General features: G+C 42.0%; 2 protein-coding genes across 2 annotated transcripts in view; one reads left to right on the top strand and one right to left on the bottom strand.

Annotated features, from left to right (window-relative positions):
* The window catches only part of xpot (exportin, tRNA (nuclear export receptor for tRNAs)), a 33103-nt gene extending 15043 nt beyond the window's left edge, over window positions 1–18060 (top strand). Inside the window, exons 10-26 of the mRNA XM_080753939.1 lie at window positions 14–145; window positions 1281–1319; window positions 1422–1484; window positions 2903–3027; window positions 3693–3837; window positions 4323–4442; window positions 4655–4749; window positions 5696–5765; window positions 6637–6875; window positions 7792–8077; window positions 8796–8985; window positions 9566–9682; window positions 10848–10963; window positions 11071–11118; window positions 11790–11861; window positions 13917–13973; window positions 14700–18060. Of these exons, the coding sequence (XP_080610065.1) occupies window positions 14–145; window positions 1281–1319; window positions 1422–1484; window positions 2903–3027; window positions 3693–3837; window positions 4323–4442; window positions 4655–4749; window positions 5696–5765; window positions 6637–6875; window positions 7792–8077; window positions 8796–8985; window positions 9566–9682; window positions 10848–10963; window positions 11071–11118; window positions 11790–11861; window positions 13917–13973; window positions 14700–14726 (1941 nt within the window). The 3' untranslated portion in view covers window positions 14727–18060. The remainder of the gene's footprint in view (window positions 1–13; window positions 146–1280; window positions 1320–1421; window positions 1485–2902; window positions 3028–3692; window positions 3838–4322; window positions 4443–4654; window positions 4750–5695; window positions 5766–6636; window positions 6876–7791; window positions 8078–8795; window positions 8986–9565; window positions 9683–10847; window positions 10964–11070; window positions 11119–11789; window positions 11862–13916; window positions 13974–14699) is intronic.
* A 305-nt stretch (window positions 18061–18365) lies between these two features.
* rtcb (RNA 2',3'-cyclic phosphate and 5'-OH ligase) lies at window positions 18366–26910 on the bottom strand. The gene is made up of 12 exons (XM_080754517.1): window positions 26739–26910; window positions 26251–26329; window positions 25816–25883; window positions 25613–25712; window positions 23993–24149; window positions 23327–23483; window positions 22983–23142; window positions 22459–22634; window positions 20884–21072; window positions 19581–19691; window positions 18968–19087; window positions 18366–18822 (listed from the first exon to the last, which is right to left on the bottom strand). The coding sequence occupies exons 1-12, from the start codon at window positions 26829–26831 to the stop codon at window positions 18715–18717; spliced, it is 1518 nt and encodes a 505-aa protein (XP_080610643.1). The 5' UTR covers window positions 26832–26910; the 3' UTR covers window positions 18366–18714.
* Between the last annotated feature and the right edge of the window lie 72 nt (window positions 26911–26982).

Raw genomic sequence — 26982 nt, 5'->3', positions numbered from 1 at the left:
ACACTGGTCCAAGGTGGGGGCGGAGACGCTGCAGGCGGTGGAGGCCAAGGTCCCGCTGCTGCTGCAGCTGCTGGTGCACGAGGACGACGACATCTCGGCCAACATCGTGGGCTTCTGCTACGACTACCTGCACGTTCTCAAACAGGTCAGATCCCCACTGATGATGTGCTAATAGGCTGAGCCAGTGGGTGGGCTGTTGAAGGACCAATGGGGGGAAAGCGGCCTCCAATAAGGCAGGGGTTCCCACACTTTTTTTTGTCTCATGGCACCCCATAAATATTTGTTTTAATCTGAGGCACCCCTACATTATAATTTTCACTCCCAGCACCTTATATTTATAGCATATTGTCGTTGTATGTCCTTATACCTTATATGTCCAAAACTGCTTGTTTTGTATTTATCATCTAAAATGTACTAAACTAGTGAAAACGGCAGATCTACAAGCACACAACGCCTCGCATCGCGAGGCGTTGTGTGTTGTTGATCGGCTGTTTTCACTAGTTTTGTGCGACAGTCTTGTATGATGAAGCAGGGCTTTGCTTTACCAAAAGACGTACACATTTGAAACTTGGAGATACAAGGTTTCTGCCTGACAGTGAGGATATTTTAGTGATTATGTTGCGAGGAAAACGTTGAGATAATAGCCATTTTGGTTAGAACTGACTGAAAATAACTTTGTACTTCAAGTTTAAAATGATACTAAGGTAAATATTTTTTTAAGTGTCCAAAATGAATTCCAAATACTATATTATCTCGCGGCACCCCTGGACTGCCGTCGCGGCACCCCAGGGTGCCCCGTCACCCACTTTGAAAACCCCTGCAATAAGGAATTGCCTTGTCAAGCCCAACCGATGCCAAACGTTTGGATCCGATCACGATTTGATATCAGCCAGCTGTTTGTGTAAGTGGTTTTCAGAAGGACAACCCCAATGAGTGAGGAAGGCTTTTAATGGAAACAAATCATGAGTAGGGCTGCAAACTATATTGGTTATTTTAGCAATTAATCAAATACTTGAGATGCATGTTATTTTTTTATAATGAAACTGTATCGACAATTAGATTTCAAATAAATTGATTAGTCTGATTAAACACATTGCTGCCTGCCTATTTGGCGTATTATGACATGCCCTGAATAGGAACCTTAGGGTTCAATGTGTCAGGTTGCTCTAATGGCATTTAGGGAGCAGAGATTAGTGGGACACAGCCAGGTTGAAGATTTGGCTCAAAGAGACCCAACAGCAAATCTGACATGGATTTATTTGAGTTGTGTTTTCTTCCAGCTTCCTCAACTGACAGACCAGCAAAAGGCAAACATAGAGGTGAGGTTATCATTGTAAACCACAACATATCACAGACACTCATTTTACAGCATGTGTTTGAGGAGAAAGACATAATCCTGCTTTTGTTCCCCTCCCCACCAGGCAATCATGCTGGCTGTCATGAAGAAACTCACCTATGATGACGAGTACAACTTTGAAAATGAAGTAAGTGTTGACAATGATACAGCTGTGTTGAAACGGTAGAAGGCACTCTAATGCTGAATTCACACCAACAACTGCGAGCGAATGATTCACAAAATAGTAGGGGTGTAACGATACATTTTAATAGCGATTCGATACATATCACGATACATGGTTGACGATACGATACATGGACGATATTGGTTAATTCATGGCGATACGATTCGATTCAATGATTTAAAATCGATTTAGTAACTATTTAGCAAAGAAATTAAATCTGTGTGAAAGGTGTGGATAGTGCAGGTTTTTAAGGGAAACATGTATTATTATGGATATAAATAAGTAAACACAGTGATTATCTGCCAAATACATGGACATTGTATATTGACAAACCTGCACCTTGACATGAACACAGAGATTACACACATTTATCGATAGACCAGTGTAGCTATATGGAAATGAAAAGTAATTAAACCCCTCCTTTTTATTTTTTCTTCTTAAAAATGCTAAATACAATGCACAAGTAGGTAGTATCGATACAATCGATTATTTGCACTGCCGATTCGATACGATACAAAATAAAACGATACGATTTCAATTTTAGCTGTTTTCATTTTCGATATACTTCGATTTTTTAAGTTAAAAACGTTATTTCGATGCAGTTACTATATCGTTACACCCCTACAAAATAGCCTTGTATATTGGCGAGTATTGCTCCAGCGAGAGCTCAACTGCTACTGTGGATCAGAACGAGCTGCTGCGCCCGACTGGAGAGCTCACAGACAGGCAGGAGAAGTATAGACAATTTTCATCTAGGACAGCTTGTCTGTAAACAATGTATACATTTTAGGTATGAATTAGGCTATATCAGGGGTCTTCAACGGGGGGTACGGGACCCCTAGGGGGTCCCCAGACTTACTACAGGGGGGCCTCAAAATCTTTGTGCGATACAAACCTTTTTTTCCTCCTTTTTTTTTATTAACCCACTTGAACCCTAGCGTCCATATTCTGAGAACTTTAGCCAAACATAGTAGATCTGCTGTTTTTGGCAAAGAGCTTTGGTGTAGAGGGGAAAAAGAGCAGACTAAGTACAGAGTGAAAGTTTTTTTTTAAGTATTGACGGTTCAGGTGGTTAAATATCTGAAAACACAAATTGACATGAATCCAAAATACACTGATGATTGTGCTCTCAAAAGATGAAACTATATGGAATCTATGAACAGGTTGCGGGGGTCCTTGGACTGAAAACATTGAAGACCCCTGGGCTATATAGTTGCTCCATCTTGATTAGTTTAACACAAAAACCTTATTCGCTACTTCTATACTACACACTTCTGGAGCATCCAAGTAGAACTCCTCTCAACCTCGGTGCTTCACACTTCTCTGGCTCGTACGCCTACATCAGCCTTTAACGTGTCCTCCCCCTCCTCCATGGTCGTCAGGGCGAGGATGAGGCCATGTTCGTGGAATACAGGAAGCAGCTGAAGATGCTGTTGGATCGCCTGGCGCAGGTGTCTCCTGAGCTGCTGCTGGAGTCCGTGCGACGCGTCTTCAACAACACCGTGCAGTAAGAACATTTCCCAAGTGTGCCATTTTCAACTACAAAATGAAATATTATTATATAATACTCTACAAATTAATCAATTATCGAATAACCAAGAAGCACTTTTTTAGTATAGCCTATATATCGATATAAATAAAATAGAATTTACTTTTTAGAATATACTAAATTGATTAGTCTCATTAATCATCATTAATCACGCCCTATTTTATAGTTGTTTATACAACGCTGTCGTGCACTTTATTCAAATTGATAATTCTTTGCAATTTATTTCGCTTGATTAACTGTTTCACCCCTAGATTCCAACGATTTCTCAAATAGAAGAAACGACCGGTTTCTTTTCTCTTCCAAGCAACGTGAGCGAGCCACAGTGTCTATATAAGTGCGTCTCCATCCACTAAAGCAGTGGTTCCCAAACGTTTTACCTCGAGACCAAAATAGAAATAGTTTTGAAATAATGTAGGAAACAAAAAACTAAAGGGGCCCATAAAAAATTGCCCACGACCCACAAATGGGTCCTGACCCACTGTGCACTAAGGTGTGTGTGTGTGTGTGTGTGTGTGTGTGTGTGTGTGTGTGTGTGTGTGTGTGTGTGTGTGTGTGTGTGTGTGTGTGTGTGTGTGTGTGTGTGTGTGTGTGTGTGTGTGTGTGTGTGTGTGTGTGTGTGTCAGGAACTGGCAGACGGCTCCGTTCATGGAGGTGGAGGTAGCCATCAGACTGCTGTACATGATGGGAGAGGCCCTGCCTGCGTCTCACGGCGCCCACTTCTCTGGGGACACGGCCAAGGCCAGCGCCCTGCAGGACATGATGAGGACGGTCAGTGTCACCACCTCGCCTTTTTTATATGTTACATTTAAGACCTGGAAAGCATCTGTATCAATTTACATTTTAACCATTGTCTTATACTTTAGCTGTTCAAAGAATAGCAGATATACAAGCTCATAGCGCCTCACTGTGGTTGATTTAAAAGTGGACACAGTGAATAGACAGAGTTTACACTGGCCATGGTGTGACCTTTCACCTAAACTTTGGACATGCTGACAATTGTGTATCTGGCTTGGCATTCAATTTCAAACAAATATTACCAAGGGGTAATTCCAACACTGTAATGGTTCATTTATGCTCTGTCATACAATGAACCCAGGGTGTTGTTGTGAGCTTGTTGATGTACATGATAGGATAATGTTCGATATTTCCTTGTACGAGAAAGTGTAGATGGGAAATCTTTGGTCTGAACTTGGGTTGTGTTCTTAAGCTTGCTTGTAGAACTTTTGACATGATGTGTTGTTGTTTAAATCCAGCTGGTGTCCTGTGGGGTGAGTGGATATCAACACACATCAGTGTCTCTGGAGTTCTTTGAAACGGTCGTCCGCTATGACAAGTTCTTCATCGTGGAACCCCAGCACATTCCAAACGTTTTGGTAAGAGTTCGCAACGCCAGGAACTGATCAAGTCTTATTATGCATCTAAATAAATCATTCTGTTTAGCTTTATAAGCCATGAATGCACTGATAAGACAGAACTTTGCACCGAAATGTATTGATGGCACAATATTATAATGTGCTGTTTTGATGAGGAACATTGGCTACATAACATACAATGTGTACAGCTGATTAATGTTCATTATTGATAGATGGCGTTTCTGGACCAAAGAGGCCTGAGGAATAGCAGTCCTAAAGTCAGGAGCAGGGTGGCTTACCTCTTCTCCAGATTTGTCAAAACCCTACAGTAAGACATGCACGCATGCACACAAAGGGAAGACATTTTTTTTAAGAAAATGGCTGATCTACAAGCTCACAACATGTCGTATTGTGGCGCTTTGTGAGCTTGTAGGAGAGCTATGCTGTGCTATTTTATTACATTTTTGACAGTATTCACATTGACATGGCCAAAATTGGGACGATGTGGTTAAACTGGCACAACAATCATGAATTTAACTGCTTTAGTGTCTATCGAACTAGTTCGGGATAATTTGGACCGTCCTGGGTGCCTATCCCGAACTAGTTCGGCTTTAAAAAAAAAAAAAAAAAAAAATGTAAATTATTATTATTATTATTATTATTTTTTCGAGCTGGGCCGCCGGCCGTCATCTGTTTACACGGCCCGCGAGAGCGTCGCGCCGCCGATATTTACCATCCACTCCAATGCAATCCAGGATTTTTAGAGCTCATTTTCTCTGTTCCATGCATATCCATGAGGTGTGCAAGGTTTAATCATGGCTAAATCGCCGAAAATAGGGCTTCTAAAATGCTTGGTAGCCAATTGCTAACTTCAAGCTAACTTCATCCTGTCCCTGTTGATGACACAAAGGAAAGTGTTCAGGCTTGTCATGGCTGCGCACGGCTTGTGCTGTTACAGCGCTTGTGGATGGCCACTGGGCGCCCTCTAGTGGTGAAAAGGTGGCATTGGAAGCGTTAATTAGAATAAAAAATATAAGAAAGAAATATATATATCTTTGGAAATGCCACTGTTGTAGCTGTGACGCTAGGACACAAATCTCTCTTCAGATTGAGTTTAAAAATGGTTTACAGTGCATCCTTATCACTGCATCACTGCCTGGGGAAAAAAAAAAACATTTTATTGCAGATAATTCTGTGTCTGTTGTATTTGTTGAGTCTCTGGTCTCTGTCATGTGTGTAAAGTATCATGCTAACCGTTCTTTCTCTGTTGACAGTAAACACATGACTAACTTCATTGAGGATATCCTGTCCAGGATCCAGGACCTGCTGGAGCTCACTCCTCCTGTACGTTATCTGCATACAGTTTTTTGAGTCTTGAAACTGATATTATCCAAGATAAAGTATGTTCTATCCGTCTGTCTTTCAATGTTATATGAGATACTTAAAGTGTGGTTCCTTTGGAAATAAGCCTCGGCTTTCTAGGATCTCCTTTTAGTTGACCTTGTACCTTGTTTCTATTGCAAACTTCTAATAAATTCTTAAAAAAACAGTAATGCAGCAAATGCAGTCCATCACCCATTCCAATGTAGGATGCCATCCTAGGCATCTTACGTGGCATGGTTTCAACCCCAATCAGAGCCCTTTTTACTTTTTACATTGTAACTGATGATAGGTTCTTAGTTTACCTGTGATTCTAGTTCGGGGGTCTTCAATGTTTTCAGTCAAAGGACCCCTTAGTTGAGAGCGAGATGAAGCAGGGACCCCCACCAACCTTTTCATAGATTCCATTGTAACGATGATAATAGTTTCATTGTTTGAAAGCACAATCATCAGTGTATTTTGGTTTCATGTCAATTTGTGTTTGCAGATATTTAACCACTTGAACCGTCAATACTTAATACTGTACATTTGACCTTTCACTCTGTACTTAGTCTGCTCTTCTTCCCCTCTACACCAAACCTCTTTGCCGGAAATAGCCGATCTACAAGCTCACAAGGCGAGGCGTTGTGAGCTTGTAGGTCTGCTATTTTTGGCTAAAGTTCTCAGAATATGGATGCTAGGGTTCAAGTGGTTAACATAAAAAAGGAGAAAAAACGTTTCTATCACACAAAGATTTGTAGGACCCCCTGTAGTAACTCTGAGGACTCCCTAGGGGTCCCGGACCCCCTGTTGAAGACCCTTGCCCTAGATGACTATTCCCCCCCCCCTTTTCCAGGAGAACGGCTTCCCGGCGCTGCTGACCAGTGACGACCAGCTGTTCATCTTCGAGACGGCGGGCGTGCTGATCGTGAACGGCGAGAGTCCCGTGGAGCGCAAGCAGGGCCTCATGAGGAGCCTGCTGGCCCCGCTGATGGACGCCTTCCGCCTCCTGCTGGACAAACTGCCCCGGGAGACAGAGCCGGAGAGGCAGACCGCCCTGGCCGACTGTCTGAGCCACGCTGTGGGCTTCGCAAGGTAACGCTTTCCCAACGCGTGACTGTTGATTGTTTTCTTAGCTGTGGTTCCATTGACAACATTTTAGATTAATGCAGTGGTTTTCAACCTTTTTCACAACAAGGCCCATTATCTATTCGGCATTCGAGCCACGGACCACCATTTGATGAGATCTAGCCTCTCAGATCCAAAACGTTGAATATTTTGTTATTAGAGATGTGCCGATTGATCGGTGAGTGATCGCAATCGGCCGAAATTTTAATGCCTCTATCGGCTTTGATCGGTATCGGCTTTGCCGATCTACAAGCTAGATCAGCTATTTTCACAATATTTATCTGTGGGACTGAATGTAACCTCAGCTTCAACTCCTACAAGTTGAATTGGATACTAAGGACACAATAAATAGAATCATTTATGGATTTGATGCAGTGATCGGGAGCATCTCTTTTTGTTATTGTTGGATAGGAATTTGTCAACACTTCCATGCTGTATTGATGTGGTACAGTACCATAGGAGAGATAACAGGCAAACGTTGACCAAAATAATAACAATTGATCTACATTCTCTAATTGGCCCACGCCCTTGTTTCCCCTACCATTTACACATAGTGTTTTTATAAGTGTGATGATATTTGAATGTTTTTTCTTTTGCTATTTGTTATGTCCATGAATTGAATACCAAGGACTTCCGAAGTAAACAAGAACGTAAAATGACTTATTTGGGATGATCCTTTTAGGCAGGGTGTGTAACTGCACTTGTACCGTACTACATATTTTTATTGTATTGACTATACTTGTACTGTTATCCATTTTTGTCCAATAAAATATCCAATCAATCAAAATAACAACTAAATTGGGGAGAAAAGGGGGTAAAAACACACACACACACACACACACAAAAAAAAAAAACATCTTCCTGTCTCCCCCGCCGTTTCCAGTCGCACCAGCAAGGCCTTCAGCAACAAGCAGACGGTGAAGCAGTGCGGCTGCACCGAGGTGTACCGCGACTGCCTGCAGACCTTCCTGCCCGCCCTGAGCTGCCCCGTCCAGCGGGGGGCGCTGAGGAGCTCGGTGCGCTCCTTCCTCCACCGCATGATCATCTGCCTGGAGGAGGAGGTGCTGCCCTTCGTCCCCGCCGCCTCCCAACACATGCTGAAGGACTGCGAGGCCAGGGACCTGCAGGAGTTCATCCCCCTCATCAGTCAGATCACCGCCAAGTTCAAGGTTGGCTCTCTAGCTCTGGCTCTTATTTGAGATGAGCGCAATTATTTTTGCGCAATTGTTTGCGTAAAAAAAGTGTTCATACATTTTCAAATATATATATAAAAAAAATTGTAAGTATAAAACTATTAAATATGTAAAGTTGCCCCAGTGCAATTCTTGATTACGAAGCCAGGCAAACAGAAATGTCATTTTCATATGTTCTAAGGTTCAATGCCAAAACCATAATTAAGTCGTTAATCGCAATTATTTGTGTTGTGATTAATAGTCAGCTTTAAATGTCTAATCGTGACAGCCCTGGGTAGCTCAATGGCTGCATGAGACATGGGTCGGTTGTAGACAAGAGGGCTTTAGTGAAATGATGTGAAGAGGATAAAGGCACCAAATCTTTGCATGAGGCTCCAGGTCCCACTGATGGGTTTTAGACTTAGCCCAGGAGCCCACCAGAAATGTCAAAACTCTCCAAACAGAGGACTCTCCAATCTGTCTGCCCTACTGGAGTTCACTGCCCCCCATCTGTGAAATTACACAAAGCAGGCCATGTATTTAATCATTTGATACTTTGAAAAGGTTTCAGATATAGAGAGATACTGTATATACAGAGAGAGGCCCAGAATGTTCAATCCACACCAGTAACCCCGGGGTGGAGCTGAGATGGTTCCGATTTTCATTTTCGTGGAAAAACAACCAAACTAATGTTTTTGTTTGTGTCCTTTGGCAGGGGCAGGTTTCTCCCTTCCTGCAGCAGGTGTTCATGCCTCTGGTCCTGGCCATCTTCGAGGTGCTGGCCCGGCCCGCCGAGGAAAACGACCAGACGGCCGCCCTGGAGAAACAGATGTTAAGACGCAGCTACTTCACCTTCATCCAGACCATCGCTAGCAGCGGCATGAACGAAGTCATGGCCAACCAGGGTACGTATGGTCTGCTGACGGTTTGGAACGGCTGCTGTTTCATTGTAAGTTTCATTGGATACTGTTGCACAACGGTTTTGACGTCTGAGCTTGTGAGAGGTCGCCTAGTAAAACATTGTCTGGGTTACTAGAGAATGATATAATCTAATAATATTCACCCTTTTAGGATTAATAAACCCACTACAGTAAATGAAAAGGGCATTGAGTAATTTCTTAAGTTATAAAAACAACGTATGGTATCATAAGCATTTCAATGATCCCACAAACGTAATCACCGCCTGCCCTATAAAGAAACACAACAATACAATCTGATAATCTTCTGTATTTACCATTTCCTATTAAAAAGCCTATGCTGCCATCTAATGTGTGAATTATTCAAACTGTAGTGAATAAATTAGATTAAATGTTCCAAGACCAATATCCTATGATCTTACTCATTATTTTACTGCAGGCTTGCATTTTGCCAGTAACAGTCACTGAAAAAAAAAGAAGAAAAAAAAAATCTATTTGCCCATCGCTAGCTTCTTGCTTTTGTATACCGGTATATTTACTACATTTTTCTCTCTCACTCTCATCTCAGGGGTTGAGAACATTGAGCGGGTGCTGTTCACCATCATCCAGGGAGCGGTGGACTACCCCGATCCCATAGCTCAGAAGACCTGCTTCATCATCCTCTCCAGACTGGTAGAACTCTGGGGTAAGGCATGCCTTGTTCAAGTGCTAGAACTCTGGTGTATGGGACGACAAGTGGAGTCGATAAGAGACAGGGCCGGTTCTACGAGGGTGCTGAGGCCTGCTTTGCACCCTCATTTTGGCCAGGGAGCACCCCCACCTCTCAGTAATTCCCGAAATTTACATTATAATACAGTAGATCAGCATTGGCTGGCCAAAACTGTTTGGCACACACTCCCATTGGTATGCAAATTTAGCCTTTTGTTTTCACCTGGCCGATTTGAGTTGGGTATCCTTCACTTAAAGCATAGCACCCTCAGCCATTGTGGGCTGCCGCCGGCCCTGATAAGAGACCATATTGTTGTGAATCCAAACCTAGTGAGAACCTTGGTTACTGGCCAAAAGAATATGCATGAGATAGACAAAATGCACATCCCAGCTTTGTTGTGTGCGGAGATCTCTGGTCACTCATGATTCCATGTACAACGCAAAATTCCGAAATCCAGTTGCGAAACCAGTTGAGAGCTAGCTGAGGTTTTCAGTACCAAGTGAAATGAAGTTGGCTCCCCGGTTTGGAATAGTTTAGACCAGTGACTGTCAAATTGGGGTCTGGGAACCCCAGGGATCCTTGATTGAGTTCCAGGGGGTCCCCGGCAAAATGAGGGAACAGTTTATCCACTTTGACCTGCACAAAATCTTTGGTAATGAAATGAGGGTCAGCGGGCAAATGCATATCAATTTGGGGGTTCTTGACAACCACTGGTTCAGAACTACTCATCTTCTAGAGCAGGGGTCTTCAACAGGGTGTCCGGGACCCCTAGGGGGTCCTCAGAGTTACCACAGGGGGTCCTCCAAATCTTTGTGTGATAGAAACTTCTTTTTTTCCCCCCTTTTTTATATTAACCACTTGAACCCTACCGTCCATATTCTGAGAACTTTAGCCAAAAATAGCTCACAACACCTCCACGAGGCGTTGTGAGCTTGTAGACAATGAAACTATAAACAATGAAACTATATGGAATCTATGATAAGGTTGTGGGGGTCCCTGCTTCATTGCTTTCTCAACTAAGGGGTCCTTGGCCTGAAAACTTGAAGACCCCTGTTCTAGAAGGAATGAGTTGATTCCATTCTAAAGTATTTGAAAAATGTATAACGCCATTGGACTGACAGTGATTTGATGGTCTGTCCAGGAGGTAAAGATGGCATGGTGGGCTTCCCAGACTTCATCTACAAACACATCGTTCCCGCATGTTTCCTGGCTCCTCTCAAGACCACCTTTGACCTCACAGACGCTCAGACAGTCCTGGTATGTTTCTGAACATAAACATATTAGATTAAATACAAATGTTTCCCAGTTTGAGTCATTTAATGTTGTTGCAATTTATGGTTAAATGTTGTTTTTTTGTCTTTCAGGCATTGTCAGAGTGTGCTCTCACGTTGAAAATGATTCATCTCAAACGGGTGTGTTGCACTTGGTTGCTTTAGTATTGATTGAGACCTTCAGGTCGCAAGTTACTATGAAAAGCTCCACCGGCTGTCTCTCCGTCTGTCTTTCATGTCACACTTTTCCGGGAGTCTCTCTCCATTCCGACATGTCGCCACTCTGAAATTGACTTCTAATTGTCGGAGTCGCGACACTCCCATAGGGGTTAAGTTTAGGGTTAGGGTTAGAGATAGGGTTGGTGTCGGAATCGAGACATGTCGGAAAGGAGACATGTCGGAGTGGCGGGATGTAACCCTTATATCCGCCACGCCACTGTTGGCCATATCGATGCCAAACTTTGCACACACACTCCTTGGATGGCAAATCACAACCTCTGCCCCTCATTTCTCACATGCCCCTCTTCTAGCGCCACCATCAGGCTCCTACAGATTTTGGCCAAAAGTCACGCAAAGCGGTACACAGTATCTCTAAAGTCATGTCATCAACATGGATCTGTCCCATTTCCCATATTCCCTCCTGAGTGGTTACGATTGCCTTCTAAAGTTTGTGTATGCGATGTGACGGTCGCTTATCTCCCGATTAGGGAGTCTTACTGGTATTACATGCTACATGTTACATTGTTATTATTATTATTATTATTACACTATAGCCTATGACCCTCTCCTCTGTGAACCACTCTCTTTCACAGGGGCCAGAGTTCATACAATTCTTACAGCAAGACTACCTGCCTTCACTTCAGGTATCGCCAGAAATTACGCAGGTAAGATGGTGAACGATAGGCTGGTGTAAAAATGATTGGTCAATATACTGATAGTTTTAGAAAATAATCGTCTGATACGAATAGCGGACTCTTGGCTTTCCATCACTTTCTGTTTCACCTGAATCTTTTTTATTTATTTTTGAGCGGTGGTCCCGCCGCTCCTGTAATTCGCTTTCAAGATGTTACTGGCTGGCTGGCTGGCTGGCTGGCTGGCCGTGTATGTCTGTCGCCTGCCATACCTCTCCTGACCACACACACAGACCACACACACACACGTTAAAGGAGGGGCGCTATTGAGCAGGGCAGGCAGACAACTCTCTCTCTCGGCTACAGAGGCGTCAATTGGGTATGGCAAGCTATGGCACCTGCCATACCTAGGCTACAGGGGGAAATAATAAAATGTACTTTCATCGTGCCTGTTGCTAAGGTATGGCAACATGACTGGTGTCTGTCATGTTGCCATACCTTAGCTTTTTCTGAACTGACGCCACTGGTAGGCTACTGGGGCTTCAGACACTGCATGCTGTTTGTGAACAAACCAGATGAGACGGGTATAGTGATTGTGTACGGTCTGTGATTATGCAAACTCACGTCTCAAATCGCATTGATTGCGTGGTGATATAAACATAGTAAACAGGTTTTAGTTACCAGACTTGACAGAAAAGGTTGTAGTCGAACAACGACGGGCACACGCGCTACTGTAAAAGTACTCATAGCGCTGGTTTCATTTTCGGTTTTAGTCCTCGCGCTCCGCCCGTATGAATAAAAAAGAAACGGCCACGAGGTATGTATAAACATACTTGTGTGAGTTGTGTCGTGTGGATTATGGAGAAAGTTTAACGCTGCTGAGGCTACGAGGCTACTGCACTGCTCCAGTGTCTACTGTGTCTCACTCTCTGTCGGAGACTGTGACGGGCCAAGCTTCCAATTGTTCCAAACATGTGGTGCGCGGCCCAGAGCAGAGCGGCATGAAGCGCATGCGGTCCTCGCTTCTCCCCCGTTTTAAAACTCGCTCGTTCTCAATAAAAATAGCCTATTTTTTGTCTTTTTTGACCGCGGTAAGGACCCTGACACCGCGGTAGGCGTATACCGCGATACGGGGTTACCGAACCCAGCCCTATGTGTGCACACACACACACATTATTATTACTATTATTATTATTACCCATATATATATATTTGTTTTGCTGTTGTGCAGCCTCCACGACCACCGCTCAGTTCACACGGGTGTGATTTTTTTTATATAATATCAATTGTAGACCAATTCCACTACAGTTTTTCTACTAAACTATTCTGTTTACTTGCATATGAAAAACATATCAAATGTAATAAAGGTTTTCCTTTTATTGTTATAGTACAGTGGTTCTCCATCAACAACCTATACTATAACTGGTCAAATATTGGCCAAATTGTCAACAATTATAAGAAAGAGGCAAAATGATTTAAAATAGCTGATCTACAAGCTCACAACGCTTTACATTGTGAGCTTGTAGATCGGCTTTCTTCACACTATTTATCTGTGGAATCTCTGAGTCAAACTAAATGCAATGTCTCAACTCCTACAGTGAAAAGGTTGAGAACTACTGTTATAGTAGTTAGTTCGCCAGCACACATAATACCTTACGTCAGAGGTCTTCAACAAGGGGTCCGGGACCCCTAGGGGATCCTCAGAGTTACTACAGGGGGTCCGCCAAATCTTTGTGTGATCATGTTTGGTCACTTGAACCCTAGCTTCCCTATTCTTAGTGGAACATTAGAAAAATAACAGATCTAGATCGGATATATTTGGCACAGTTCAAGTGGTTAAATATATTAAAATACACATTAATCCAACCTACACAGATGATAGTGCTGTCAAGTCTAAACTGTATAAGAAATAATCCATGTACACTTTTAATCTGCAACACAGTTTTATACGATATGTAGTGGGGGTCCCTGCTTCATCTCTCTCAGAGCTAAGGGGTCCTTGGCCTGAAAACGTTGAAGACCCCTGCCTTACGTCTAGCAGCGTCTGTGATCACTCCCAAAATGTTTGCTTTTGTTTTGTTTGAACAGGAGTTGTGTCAAGTGCTTCAGCAGCCTGATGTCAAGGTCCTAAAAAACTACATTAAGGTACAACAGCTGCTGTTCATTCCCACATTTGTCTACTCTGTTTTATTATTGTGCTCTTGTTAGGGATGGGGCAATATGAAAATTTCATAATCACGATTATTGTGACAAAATAAATCGCGATTTACGTTATTATCACGACATCACGCTCTGGCTTCACTTTGAAGTCACACTAACAGAATCCCTTTTATGTCCATATATGGAGTTCCCTGATGTCATCCATATTAAGACCATGTCTAACAGGACTTCATATGGGAATGCCCATAAATGGAGGCCACATCGGCCACATAACACATTAATGGCTGGTTCTACAGACAGGGATCTCCATGTATGGGCATAAAATGTCAAATGTCATAGACATAATAGGACTTTCACATAACGAATAACTGAGTCTTCTTCTTTCGTGTATCATCGTCCTTGATGATTGGTTGTGTGAAAGTCCTATGATGAGTATGTTTGGGCTCATTCAGCATATCTCCATATACAGTACATGGATCTCCATATATGGGTAGCAGGGGTCTGCATATATGGGTAACTGGTCCGATATACATCACTGGCCAGATGGCCAAGAATTGGCGTGACCGAGGTCGCATGTCGCCCTGAGGCGTGTCATACTGTACAACAAAGTGTAAATTAAATGAGGGCATTAATTTATTAAAACGTTTCTGCCTGACAGTGACTTTATAATACTATTGTTATGTAATACTATTCTTCAATCTTTCTGTGCAGGCATTCTTTCAGCGAGCAAAACTGTAAACTCTGAACTGGAAGTTCATTTGGAATTTTAAAAGGACCTGTCGGAGAGAGAAAGCGCTCATCTGTGCCACTTAAAAACACCAACTAAGGAAGTTAGCATAGAAGCTGCTTTTGCACTTAAAAAAAAAGGTAATTGCATAAACAAGCCCGATCTGTTTTAAAGCTGGGGAAACGGAGGTGGATCAAGGACCGGAGAAGTAAAGGGAGGGTGGCTGGCACTGGAGCAGGAACGGACCATATTCCTTCCAGTGGCCTAACGCAGAGATGAGCTGTCTGTATGCTGTTGGATTCATGGTAAAGTCAGGAGGATTTGATTGGTGTAACCACTCAACAAGATGGGGAGAAATCTCTCTTTTTTTTTTTTAAATGGGGCTTTTGGGACAAGCCTTGTCTTCCGTGGGAAGAATGGAAGCCTAGTTGTGTTGCTGCCTGTCCTAAAACGTATGGCAAATTGTCTAAAGTGATTTGAACACGGAGCTATCGATCTGTGAGGCATAGCTTTATGGTTTATGTCAAAACCATTATGATGGAACATTTCAAGAAATCTTAGGTTGTTTATTTTTTTGGATGTGGAATTTGCTGCCCTTGATTACATTTGTTGAATTGATTTGGAGAGAAAAAAAAAGGGCTGACTTTTTATTGAATGGGTGGCTTATTGATTTTCTTTTTCTTTTTTTTTTGAGTATGGCTGCTTGAATAGGAATATTTTCTCTTTTTGTTTGAAGTGACTTAACAATGGGAATCTTAAGTGCTTAGGTTTCCTGGCTCATTGTGTATTTGCCTTCCAGGTGTGTCATATATACCTCTACGGTCTAGGGCTGGGCAATATATTGTGATATGAGACTGGGGATAGGCATGGAACAAGTGTCGTCTTAAGCCTTATTAAATTCTTCACAAATTTTCAAAAAAAATTCTACAATCTACAAGCTCACAATGTGTCGCTTCACAAGGCATTATGAGCTTGTAGATCTATTTTTGAAGATTTCTGTTTATCACAATATCGATTTTGAGGTATTTTGTCAAAAATATGGTTATATATTTGATTATGTTCATGTTGCCCAGCCCTACTATGGTCTAACCGGACAGAACCTCTGCATCTCATCCCAGCTTTAGTGTCCTAGACTTGCAGATGTCATTGGTATCATTGACTGTAATCATTGTTTTTGTCATTGTTACCTGATTATATTTAGTGCTAAAGTTGCTAATAAGGTTCTTAAAGAGGTCATTCACTACAGTGATTATACAGTATATTTACTATTCCATTCAACTGGACGAGAATGTTATTGTTTTGCATCGGTGCAGGCCAAATGTTTTTTTTATTTTGATTCGTTTTTTCAGATGGAAATGAACATAAACGGGCCGGACCCAGGCTTGGAATTTCATAGAGGGACATGGCCACATGCATGACCGGTGAACCAAAAAAAAGGCCAAATGGCAGAGCAGCAATGATTTTAAGTGTACAGAAATAATTACCTAATAAGCCGGGTTTCTAGCCGTTAATAATAGGCACAAAATCAAAGGCATCCCTGGGTGTTTGTTTAGCATGTGTCCCACTCGATGTGATGTTGAACAAAAGGCTGGTGTCTTAAAAAACGTATTGACAGAAAAGAGGGGAAAACCGTGAAATCAGCAGGGGCAATGCAGGCGGGGCATCAGGTTGACTTTCTCTTTTTGAGAGGCAGGGAGTGTGGTGTCCATGGCCCTTCATGAAATTCCTGCCCTGGTCGGAACAAAATGTAAATAAGAGAAAATAAGATGGTAATGTTATGTAAATAATGTTTTTTCTTTTTTTTTTTAGAGTTTAGCGCTTATTTTGTTATTCCCATCTGAAAACTATGAATTTGAACCTGTGTACAGCTCATTGTAAACATTGTCCCATGTACAGAAGTCAATCATTGAAATGCTTTTATAAGAGCGCCTTTGTGACAATTCAGGAGTTTGAGAAATTGATTATGCAATGTGAATTGCAAGCAATACTGTGAAATGACCTGTCAAACAGTCCCCCACTGTACAAAAAAGTTGGCCGTCTATAAAGCATTGGTTCTCAAAGTACCCCCAGGGGTCCTGATTCTGAATGAGGAACAGTTTAACCCCCTTAGTCCTATTTCACAAATAGCTAAAATAGCAGATCTACAAGCTTAATGCTTTGCAACACATCGAGCTTAGATTGTAGATCTGCTATTGTAGCTAATATTTTGCCTATGACATTCCCAAATGTAACTTCAATATAATTTCACCATATGGCAATCCAATGATAGAATATACTGTAATAGAATTACTATACAGCCAATATCTCTCTCCCCCCATCTACAGTATACAGTAGATAGTTGTAGAATCCTGTACTTAATCTAATCTAGTCTTAACAAGATGTTTTCAATGGGGGATCCATGGCTTAAATATTCATCAATTTGGAGGTCCTTGATCTGAACATATTTGAGAACCACTGTATTAAAGTGAACTCAATCAGTTCTAGATGAGACATAATTGTCATCTATTTTTTGTAAGTCCTTGCTGTACTATACACCAAGTTGTGTACAATGTTTGTTTTTCTTCATGTGAGCAGATTTGAATGAGGCAAATCCACTTGAACCTTTTTATCAACCTTGTGTAGTTGCTTCTTCAAAATCCCTGTATAGATATGACCACACACACCACACTCTTGACTGGCTGTTCAATGTCATTCATGACCTACACAATTATGAGTCAATGTGTAGGCCGTCACTTAAGATTTGTTACAGCACTAAACGTCTGTTTTCTCCCTTCAAGAGCTATGCTCCCACTGTATTTTGAACATGACAATGAACCGATATACTGACACTGTTGACAGTCATTAAACAACTAAGCCCTTTTCACCTCAATGCTTTGCTAGAACTTAAATAGATTTCCACCTTCCACGGCTGTTTCCTTGATATTTTTGTAATTTCACATTGGAACCACAGTACCATACAGAGTATTTAGACTGCCCGGGAGCACTTGTGACTCTTTGATTGATGGACGTTATTCTTATAATTTATATCCCACTGAAGTAAAAGGAAAAACAGCAGCTGTGCAAAGTCATGATACCATGGGATATGAAATCCATTTTTAAAATCATACTTTGTTTACCTCAATATGATCCATTCTATTATTGCTTTCATCACAGAATTGCTTATAGCAAATGAATATTCACCCTGTCAATGTTTTTTCAGACCGTGGAGAACTGTTTGCACACATTCAAGAAATATTTATGCCAAATGAATTTTGTTCATTTAGGATGCATTGTCTTGAGATCTAGGTTTATTTTTTGATATTGCAACAAACCTGTTCGACCATCTGTTAGTACCAATAAAGTGTTTACTAATCTGGAGCTAGTAAACGATAGTCTTATTTCTTGTATCATGTAACTATGTAAACCGAGGTCTCTCAGCTACAATGAGTATTGTGATAAGTAAATGTTTTAACCCATTACAAATTTCAAACATTTTTCAAAAATATGTGCAAGCTCAGAGTGTCACTTTGTGCCACGCTGTGAGCTTGTATATCTACTATTTTTGAATAACCAACACAAACATTTCAATGGGTTAAGTCAGAACAAGTGCCCTAGCTTAAGTTTAAGCTTCATACCCAAAATGATAAGGAATTATTAAACCTTGGGTTCAGTTCACTAGCAGGTGATGTCGTTTATTCACCGTAGCAACCTCTACAGCACACATCACATTTCACAGCAGCATTTAACATAAAAAATAAACTTAAGAAACTTGGACATTTTCAACCAAGAAATTAGATTATCAATAGTTTTTTTTTTCCATCCCTCCATCCTATTGTTAAAACTCCCAACCAAAATCCTTCTTTGTTGTCAAAACCTCTGCTGTTAAGATGTTCATCTGTGTTTGTATGTACAAATCTCACGTCACGTCCCAGAATGATGACCTCCACTTCCTCTTACTGGGCCTGTGATCGTCCTGATTCACGTGGCCAGTGCTACAGTCACTGGTAGAGCCATGCATCCTTAGCCCTTAATGACCGCAATGGGTCGAAGTTTGATTGCTTTCTTGCTAATTCCAGCATTATGGCATGTGTCAACCACATCCGTCACATTTTTGTATGATTCTGGAGCCTGGAAACAGAAAACACAGGCAAATTATTAGACCTACACCATGTCGAAGCACAAAATGTCATCAAATGCTCAATGTTATTACATCATTTATTTGAAGAGCTAAATTATAGTTTAAAACAACAATACTCAAATTAAGACTTGTTACCTCTTCCATGACCAGTTTTGGTGAAGCTACTCTGATGGCAATGCCCTTGTCTGCCAAGCTGTCCAGAACGTCCTGGAAGTCCAAGTTGCGGCGGGATTTTGCTCGAGATAAAGCACGACCCTGTATAAAGATGGGTGTAAATGTGAATTGGTGCATTTGTTTCAATTAGCAGATTACATGTCATGCAACATACGTAGGTGTCCTGATTTCAACCTGGCCTCCCCATTTTGAACAGGTTTTCAATAATTATACATTTTCAAAAATGCCGGATACAACCTTGCATGTGGCAATCATGCTTTGATGAGTTTTTAGATAGCATTTCTTTTAATAGGGCTTAAGTGCTTATATAAAATGTTAATTATTTTGTGAATTTTACATTTAGTAAATAGGTCAAAACATCCATGCCTAGGACTCTCCAAAGCCGGGAGCAGAGCCAAACTTGTATTGATCAGGCTCTAACATACAGTACTGCACACTAACAGGATCTTAACTTAGTGTTAACAATGTAGGCACAGTATACTGAATGGACATAATTTCATAAAGTGAAAGTGTTAAATATATTGCTTTGGGCTCATTCTTCTGATAATACAGATAAAGTAAAACATGCTCCTACCGCGCCGTGGCAGGTGGTGCCAAAGGTCTCCGTCATGCCTTGCTCCGTTCCAGTCAACACGTAGCTGCAAGTACCCATGGTCCCTCCAATCAACACCGGTTGACCTGTAAGCTAGTGTAGAAGAACACATCTTGACAACTGCTGCAATCTCAATGCGTAGCAAAGTCATGCAATCACATAGGCTATTTTTTTTATTTTGTAGTTTTAATCAGGCTTACCTGGTTAAATACAATACAATTATTTCTATTTCTGAGAACATTTTACTTGCAAGCAAAAAACCTAACAAACTAATAAAATCCCACGTTTATCAGTTATATAGGGTGTGCCAATATGTAGTTCTACCACTTTTTCGAGTCACGTGTTCAAATACTGGATTCTGATTGGCTAAATTCCGGAGGTTATGAGAGGACAACTGCCGCAAAGTTGTGTGCGGACTTGTCCGAGATCAATGCGCCTCAGTGTACATCCGGGGACTTCAGGAGGTAGTCGGAACACCTTTCCCCCAACCAACAAATGACGGTGGCAACGGTCCTATGTTTACTAACGTGCATGCTATAGTCGCCGATTTATTTGGATCCAATGCAATCCGCCAACTTTAAAGCCCCTTTTCTCTGAACCTATGCCTTTCTGGAAGCGAACAGCCTCTATTTACGGCCGGAACGGTACTTCTAACTGACGTTAGTTTAGCTGTAAGCTAGACGCATGGATTAGTATGGAGTTGGCGCCATCTGTTGGTGAGTAGAAGATGTTGTTTGTGGAACTATCTGCTGTCTCGCGGAAGTTTTATAGGCAATAATGATTGTAACTTAAGATCCTTGCAAGTTACAACTATGTGTTTTCTTTCATGTATACGGGAAAAAGTGGTAGAAAAGCTATTTACCACTCGGGGTCGGACATTATGCTCTCATAATGTCCTGAGTGAGGGTGTTATCGGACTCGGCTGCGCCTCGTCCGATAACACCCTCACTGCGGACATTATGAGAGCATAATGTCCTCTCACTCGGGGTAAATTGCTTACTTCTAGAGCAGCCATTTCTTGGGTCAACACAGCCTTACACAGGTGTTCTGATTGGAGTAGGGCATTAGTTCTATGCAATCAAACAATTGAAACACCTTTGTTTTGACCCAAGAAATGGCCGCTATGGACTACAATTGCGTCACCGTTGGCACATACTATAAGAAAATGTTGACGCATTGGACCCAAGCGTCTGGCATCGCATCTCTACAGGTGATAGATTGCAAAATACACCTCATTTTAATAACCTGCCTATTCCTGGATGAGTGATGGTTGAGTGATGGGTACCTGGTAGTCCACAGCGATGAGCGGGTGGTGCGGGGGGAAGGCTCGGGTGGAGCCCTTGCGGTGGACCAGCAGCTGCTTCTGCTTGCCGTCCACCATGTGCTCCTCCACCTTGGCGATGTTGTGAGACACGTCGTAGATGACGTGCATGTCCAGGTCATCGGGCGTGGTGGTGAACACTTTGGAGAACGCCTGGAAGACAGATTAGCAGATTGTCATCTCTAGAATATGTCACAGGTCTTTACAATCCTCTTCCCATGAGGTTACCGTACGAGAAACCAAAGCTTTGAGAAAGATTGGAGATAAAAAAAAAAAAAAAAAAACATAATCCCTAATTCACTAAACCCTAATTTAGCCAGAAAACTCTTGGATTGAAAACAAAAGGCCTGTCCATAATATCTCCGAAATGTTCGGTGAGTTGGACTTTGCGACATACAAATTTCCGAACTCTCATTCGGTCTAATGCTTTTCAGAAGTCGCGAGTGACGCCATTTTGTAGTTAAACCGGACCTTTTGACCATGAAAACAAATGGTCTGCCGCCAAATACATATTACAGGGGATGAAATGGCAAAACCACCCGAAAAGGAACTGAGCCCACGGGTGGATGCTGGGCTTGTGGTGGGACTGCAAACCTTCAAGGCAAAGAAAGCAGAGCAAGCAATGATCAGTCAGGGAAAACTAGCAGAATAACTGTCAAATCTGGGAATAAATTCCTTACCAAACAATTTCTTCACCAATGTGTTCGTAAAGATGTCTAGTAACATATCTTACAAAGATTGAAATTCAACATCCCTAGCAAAATGTTTGACAGCTAGGGTAATTCTGGGTCTCATTCACTTACTATACACTACTGTAAGGGACAAAAATCACTCCCAAAAATATGCTTTAAGTGGGATGTGAGGGGTCTAACTAGGTGTTTTTAATTATTCTGAATCCATTGCAAGCATTTGTTTTGCACGAAAAACATTCCGTGGGCCAGAAATGGACCCCATACACCTTGTGAAAAGTGATGACTCATCACTAAACCATAGTTTTTTTGCGTTTTTGGCCCAATGAATGTTTTCCGTGCAAAACAAATGCTTGCAATGGATTCAGAATAATTAAAAACACATAGTTAGACCCCTAACATGCTACTTAAAGCATGTTTTGGGGAGTGATTTTTTTCCCCTTACAGTACAGTGTATAGTAAGTGAATGAGACCCAGAATTACCCTAGCTGTCAAACATTTTGCTAGGGATGTTGAATTTCAATCTTTGTTAGATATGTTACTAGACACCTTTACGAACACATTGGCGAAGACATTGTTTGGTAAGGAATTTATTCCCAGGGTTTTATTAAAATTCCCTGACTAGTAGGGAGGTTTAAATAACCTGCCCCCTCCCCTGATAAGGAGCTGGTGCTGCTTTGAGTTGTCTGCCTTAACTAGCTCCACAGACTTCAAATCATTGATTTTACACATTGTAAAAATAAATAAGAAAATAACCTCCCGTCATACACCAAAGTATGAATTGGGCTTAAATGCCTACAATGTTGAAGCAGTGAAATTGTGAGCGCCATGCCTGTGTGAAGGTACCTACCTGCCTGGTGAGGAAGGTCATGGAGGAACGGTTGACCCAGGCGTAGTTTCCAGCGGCGGCCATGCCCTTCAGGTAGTCCTGGCCTTCGTCAGAGAAGATGCGAGCACAGGCCAGCTGACGGTCGTTCACAATGATCTTGTCCCTTTTCATGGCCTTCTCCATGGCAACAAGGGCGTCTAAATAGAAGAGATTTGCACTTTTTACTAAATGCATTTTTTTATTATTTATTTTTGTAATGGTAGACTCATAGAAGACATTGATTTGATTAATTAAAAACATTATTTTGTTGTTAATCTCTATTTTCTTTCTTCTATTTTTTTCAATGTGGTTCACTTCGGGTGAACGGGTGTCACGTGTGTATTTGATGATCTGTAATATGTTATTATTTTAAATAAATAATTGATACAAAATTGAATAGGAGAACATCTCTGCCTCTGTATTCAAATATGAGAGCAACCATGACTCCATGGTTCATACTATGTGACTGATGCAACTGTGTGCAACCAAGAGGAAACAGCACCTACCTGTGGCCACCTGGTGCCCCAGTCCTCTGCTGCCACTGTGGATCATGACACACACCTGGCCCTTGTGGTCGATGCCCATCTTCTTGGCAGCGTAGTCGTTGTAGATCTCCTCCACCACCTGGATCTCGCAATAGTGGTTTCCTGCTCCTAACGTACCCAGCTTCAGGAGACAAACCAACATAGGATTATCACCATGCGCTGCCTTGTGCATTTGAACAATAATGATGAGATTAAATCGATTAGTTCAATTAACTATTGCACACTTAGACAACAGCTTATCTGTAATATGTATATTGGACATGTATCTAGGGTAATATTCTATGGTTAATTTGTACAGTAGTTACCTGAGGCAGTCCTCTCTTCTTGGCCTTGGAGGAGACCTTGTTGGGGTCAGCTTGCAGCATCCTGCCGTATTCCTCGCAGTGCTCCTTGTCCTCAGCCCAGGCATAGCCCTCCCTCAGGGACCAGTCCACCCCCATCTCCAGGGCCTCCTCCAAGTCCCTGCATAGACATCCACAAACGTTTGACATCTCGCTCACAAGGAGGACTCATAAAACACATTGGTGTCAAATACGAGATTGACATTTTACATGACGATTAATTGTCACTCAAATAATTGGCGATTAACGATTTAATTGTGTTTTTGTCGTTGATAATTACATTTATGTTTGGCTTTTAGGCTTTGAAGTTGTACATGGTAGATATGACACATAACCTAAATATACGAAGAAATTACTGACATATTTGACAACTTACTACTTAAAAAATAACTTCGCGATGCGACACGTTGTGAGCTTGTAGATCTGCTATTTCCACTATTTTTGACTTTCTTAAAAATATATGAACATTTTTCAACATGGAAACGATTATGACGATTATGAAAAATAATCACGATTATGTCAAATAATCACGATTAGACGATTATGTAATAATTGTGACAGCCCTACGAGATGCAGGTTATTTTTTTCAACTGGTGCAAAGGGTATAGATTAGAAGAATCGCTGACTTACTTGGCGTTCATGGGGATGACTCCCTTGGAGCCCACTCCCACAGGGATGTGGTCGAACAGGGCCTGGGCCAGTTGCTCTTTCACAGGCTGAACGTCTCCCTCGTCCAGGTTGGTCCTCAGCAGACGCACACCGCAGTTTATGTCAAAGCCTACACCTCCTGCACACACGCAGCAAGCAACACACCAACAACACATCATCACGTACTGGGACATCAGTATGAGTGGATAGCTGAAATGACGCTTCTCAATTTAGCTTCTCAAGTTATGAAGACGTGATGAGCACAACAATAAGACGTATACAGTACATCTCAGATCGAGCATCGTTGTTGCATACTAGATCCTCCCCAATGAACTAGAGCCCAACTGATATCCGTTAGGCAGATACCCTACCAGTCAAAAGTTTGGACACAGCTTCTCACACACATTGAATGAGAGCTGTGTCGAAACCTTTGACTGGTAGGGTATATATACACCGGCTTCGACTGCTCTCTTCGCATTCAATCCGACTTTTTCACCATTTCTCAGACGTTTGAATGCAGAGAATATGCACTGGGTATCCACGGAGGAGTATCCTCCGTGGATACTTTGAAGTACGCATGCGCCGATATCTCTCGCCTTGAATATTGTTCCCCTCAGGGGAATCGAACCCAAACCGTGGGTTTGTTGCATCCGTGCTCTACTGACTGAGCTAATGAACGGATGAAGTGACTCCTTTTTTGTGCATTTATCTATGACGTGGATAGTGGGGTAGATGTTGATAGTGAGGGACTGAATATTTACTATTCTGTCCATAACGGCACATAACTCGGTAACGCGGCTGAGTGGGATTGGGCGCCGTTCCCACCGCTCGCCGCGGCAACTCGGCTCGCTAGCGCTCGCCTCGGTGGCGACTCACGGGGGTCATCGGCGCCCAATACCGCGCCGCTCCGTCGGGGTCTGTGGCGTGGGGCGTTACACCGGGGAACAGAGCATACTTGGCATCTTGGCATCTGGTTCGAGGCTGGGAATCACCTCAGGTTTTATTTTTGCGCTCCTCTGAGGTTGACCACTAGATGTCGACATTTTACTACTAATATCTCTGCATTGGCATACTGGATATCCAAGTATCCTGGATACTTTCTGCATTGAAGAGTCTGAAAGCACGTGAATATTTCGCATTAAGTGCGTTGATATCATTAGAAGCAGGTGATATATATATTAAATTGTTTTCATTGATTCTTCAGATACCTACATCACAGAACTGCACATAATACAATAATACATCCATAAGTTTGGCAGATATATCAGCCATTATTTTACTTTTGATAACATCTGTATCAGCAATTATGCAGCAATTTGTCCTGATTTTTAGCAAATCTAAAAGCTTACACTGTTTTTGTTTGTAATGTATAGGGCTTAAGTGCTTAAATTAAATAAAGTTGATATGTATACTTAATTTAAAGTGCAATATATATTTTTTCTTATTATTTTTTTCAAAATATTGATCAAAATAAACATTGTTAATAATCTGTGGTCTAGGACTCTCCAAAATATGCGATACAAATATGGCATCGCTTGAACTGTGCTCCAATGTGAAATGAGCCATTTGATTGCTGTTATCAGTCACTGCAGACTCACAAACCTGGAGACACCACAGCATTGGGGTCTGTCATGTCGAAGGCTGCCATGTTTCCGATGGCAAATCCATACCCAGAGTGGACATCTGGGAGGCCGATGGATTTCTGTGGATGAACAGTTATTGTCAGTCAGACCCGTCGTTAAGACTTTATAGGCCCTCTGGCTCTGAATGAAAAACGGTGAATGGCATCAAATGCCAGTACTTACATGCACTATTCCAGGCAGCGCTGCAACATTGCCGATTTGTTTCATGGCTGGAAGGAATCCACCAAAACCTAAAAAGAAAAAGCATGGATTGGAGATACAAACTTACAGTAACCACTTAATGTCTATATACCCCTCTTTTACCCCCTCTTAAATACTGTATCTTGTGGTTAAGTCATTCAGTGAAAACTGTGCTAATGATGAAGAAGATGTGTCATGACTTAAAGGGGAATACCATTAATTTTCAACATTGAACTATTTCATTAATATACCCTTGAGTCATTAAAACCCCACACTCAATCCTCCAGTTCTAGGCAACACAGAAGGGGGTGATTTTTTTTTCTTCTTATTTTCACACTCCAAGGAATATGACATACGGTAGTTCAATGTTGAAAATGAGTGGTATTTCCCTTTAAGTTCGACTTAGTTGCCACTTGCCTCCTCCTCGGCAGGCATTGCGTAGCTCCTCAAACATCAACTTCTCAAGTGGATCGTTGACGTAGAAGATCCCTTCAACCTGCAATACATACAATACATATAATTACTAACTTACTAATTCTAAGAACTGACCCTGGCCTCAGTGGCCTGCACTGCACCTCTTTAGCGTCCACTGTTCGTTCATTTTGGTCCAACTTATGCCTGCTGATGATGGATCCACTGAATTCAGACAGATGCATGTCCCTTTTTCCAGTGCAGAGGTTGGTCCAACTCTCTCTCTCTCTGTGTGTGTGTGTGTGTGTGTGTGTGTGTGTGTGTGTGTGTGTGTGTGTGTGTGTGTGTGTGTGTGTGTGTGTGTGTGTGTTTTCAATAGACTCAACAACATGATTGTATGCTAGCTAACGGCTGATCACAATTATACTAGTCAACTAGCAAAAAAAAAGGGCTACAGCTAGCAGATCAGATTCATTCTGTTTGAGTGGACTGACCTGCATGTTGGGAACAAAGCCCTTTTTGATGCGCCAGCAGTTCTTGTCAATCTTATCCAAGTACTGCAACTCATCGTTATAAGTTCTGCTCATTGTTGCTGCTCGTAAAGCCAGACAGTGTGATGCAAAAATGTGAGCAAAGCGTTGAAATGTGTTATATTAGTCCTGCTTCAGCAGCTGCCAAATGAACACGCAGCTACGGAGACAACGGAGCGACACGCGACCAAACCGGCGAAAACGCGTT

Source organism: Nannobrachium achirus (genome assembly GCF_963921795.1).
Source record: "Nannobrachium achirus genome assembly, chromosome: 23".
NCBI classification, from domain to species: Eukaryota; Metazoa; Chordata; class Actinopteri; order Myctophiformes; family Myctophidae; genus Nannobrachium; species Nannobrachium achirus.
The sequence above is the reverse complement of the archived record's forward strand: the minus strand, read 5'-3'. Positions and strand labels throughout refer to the sequence as shown.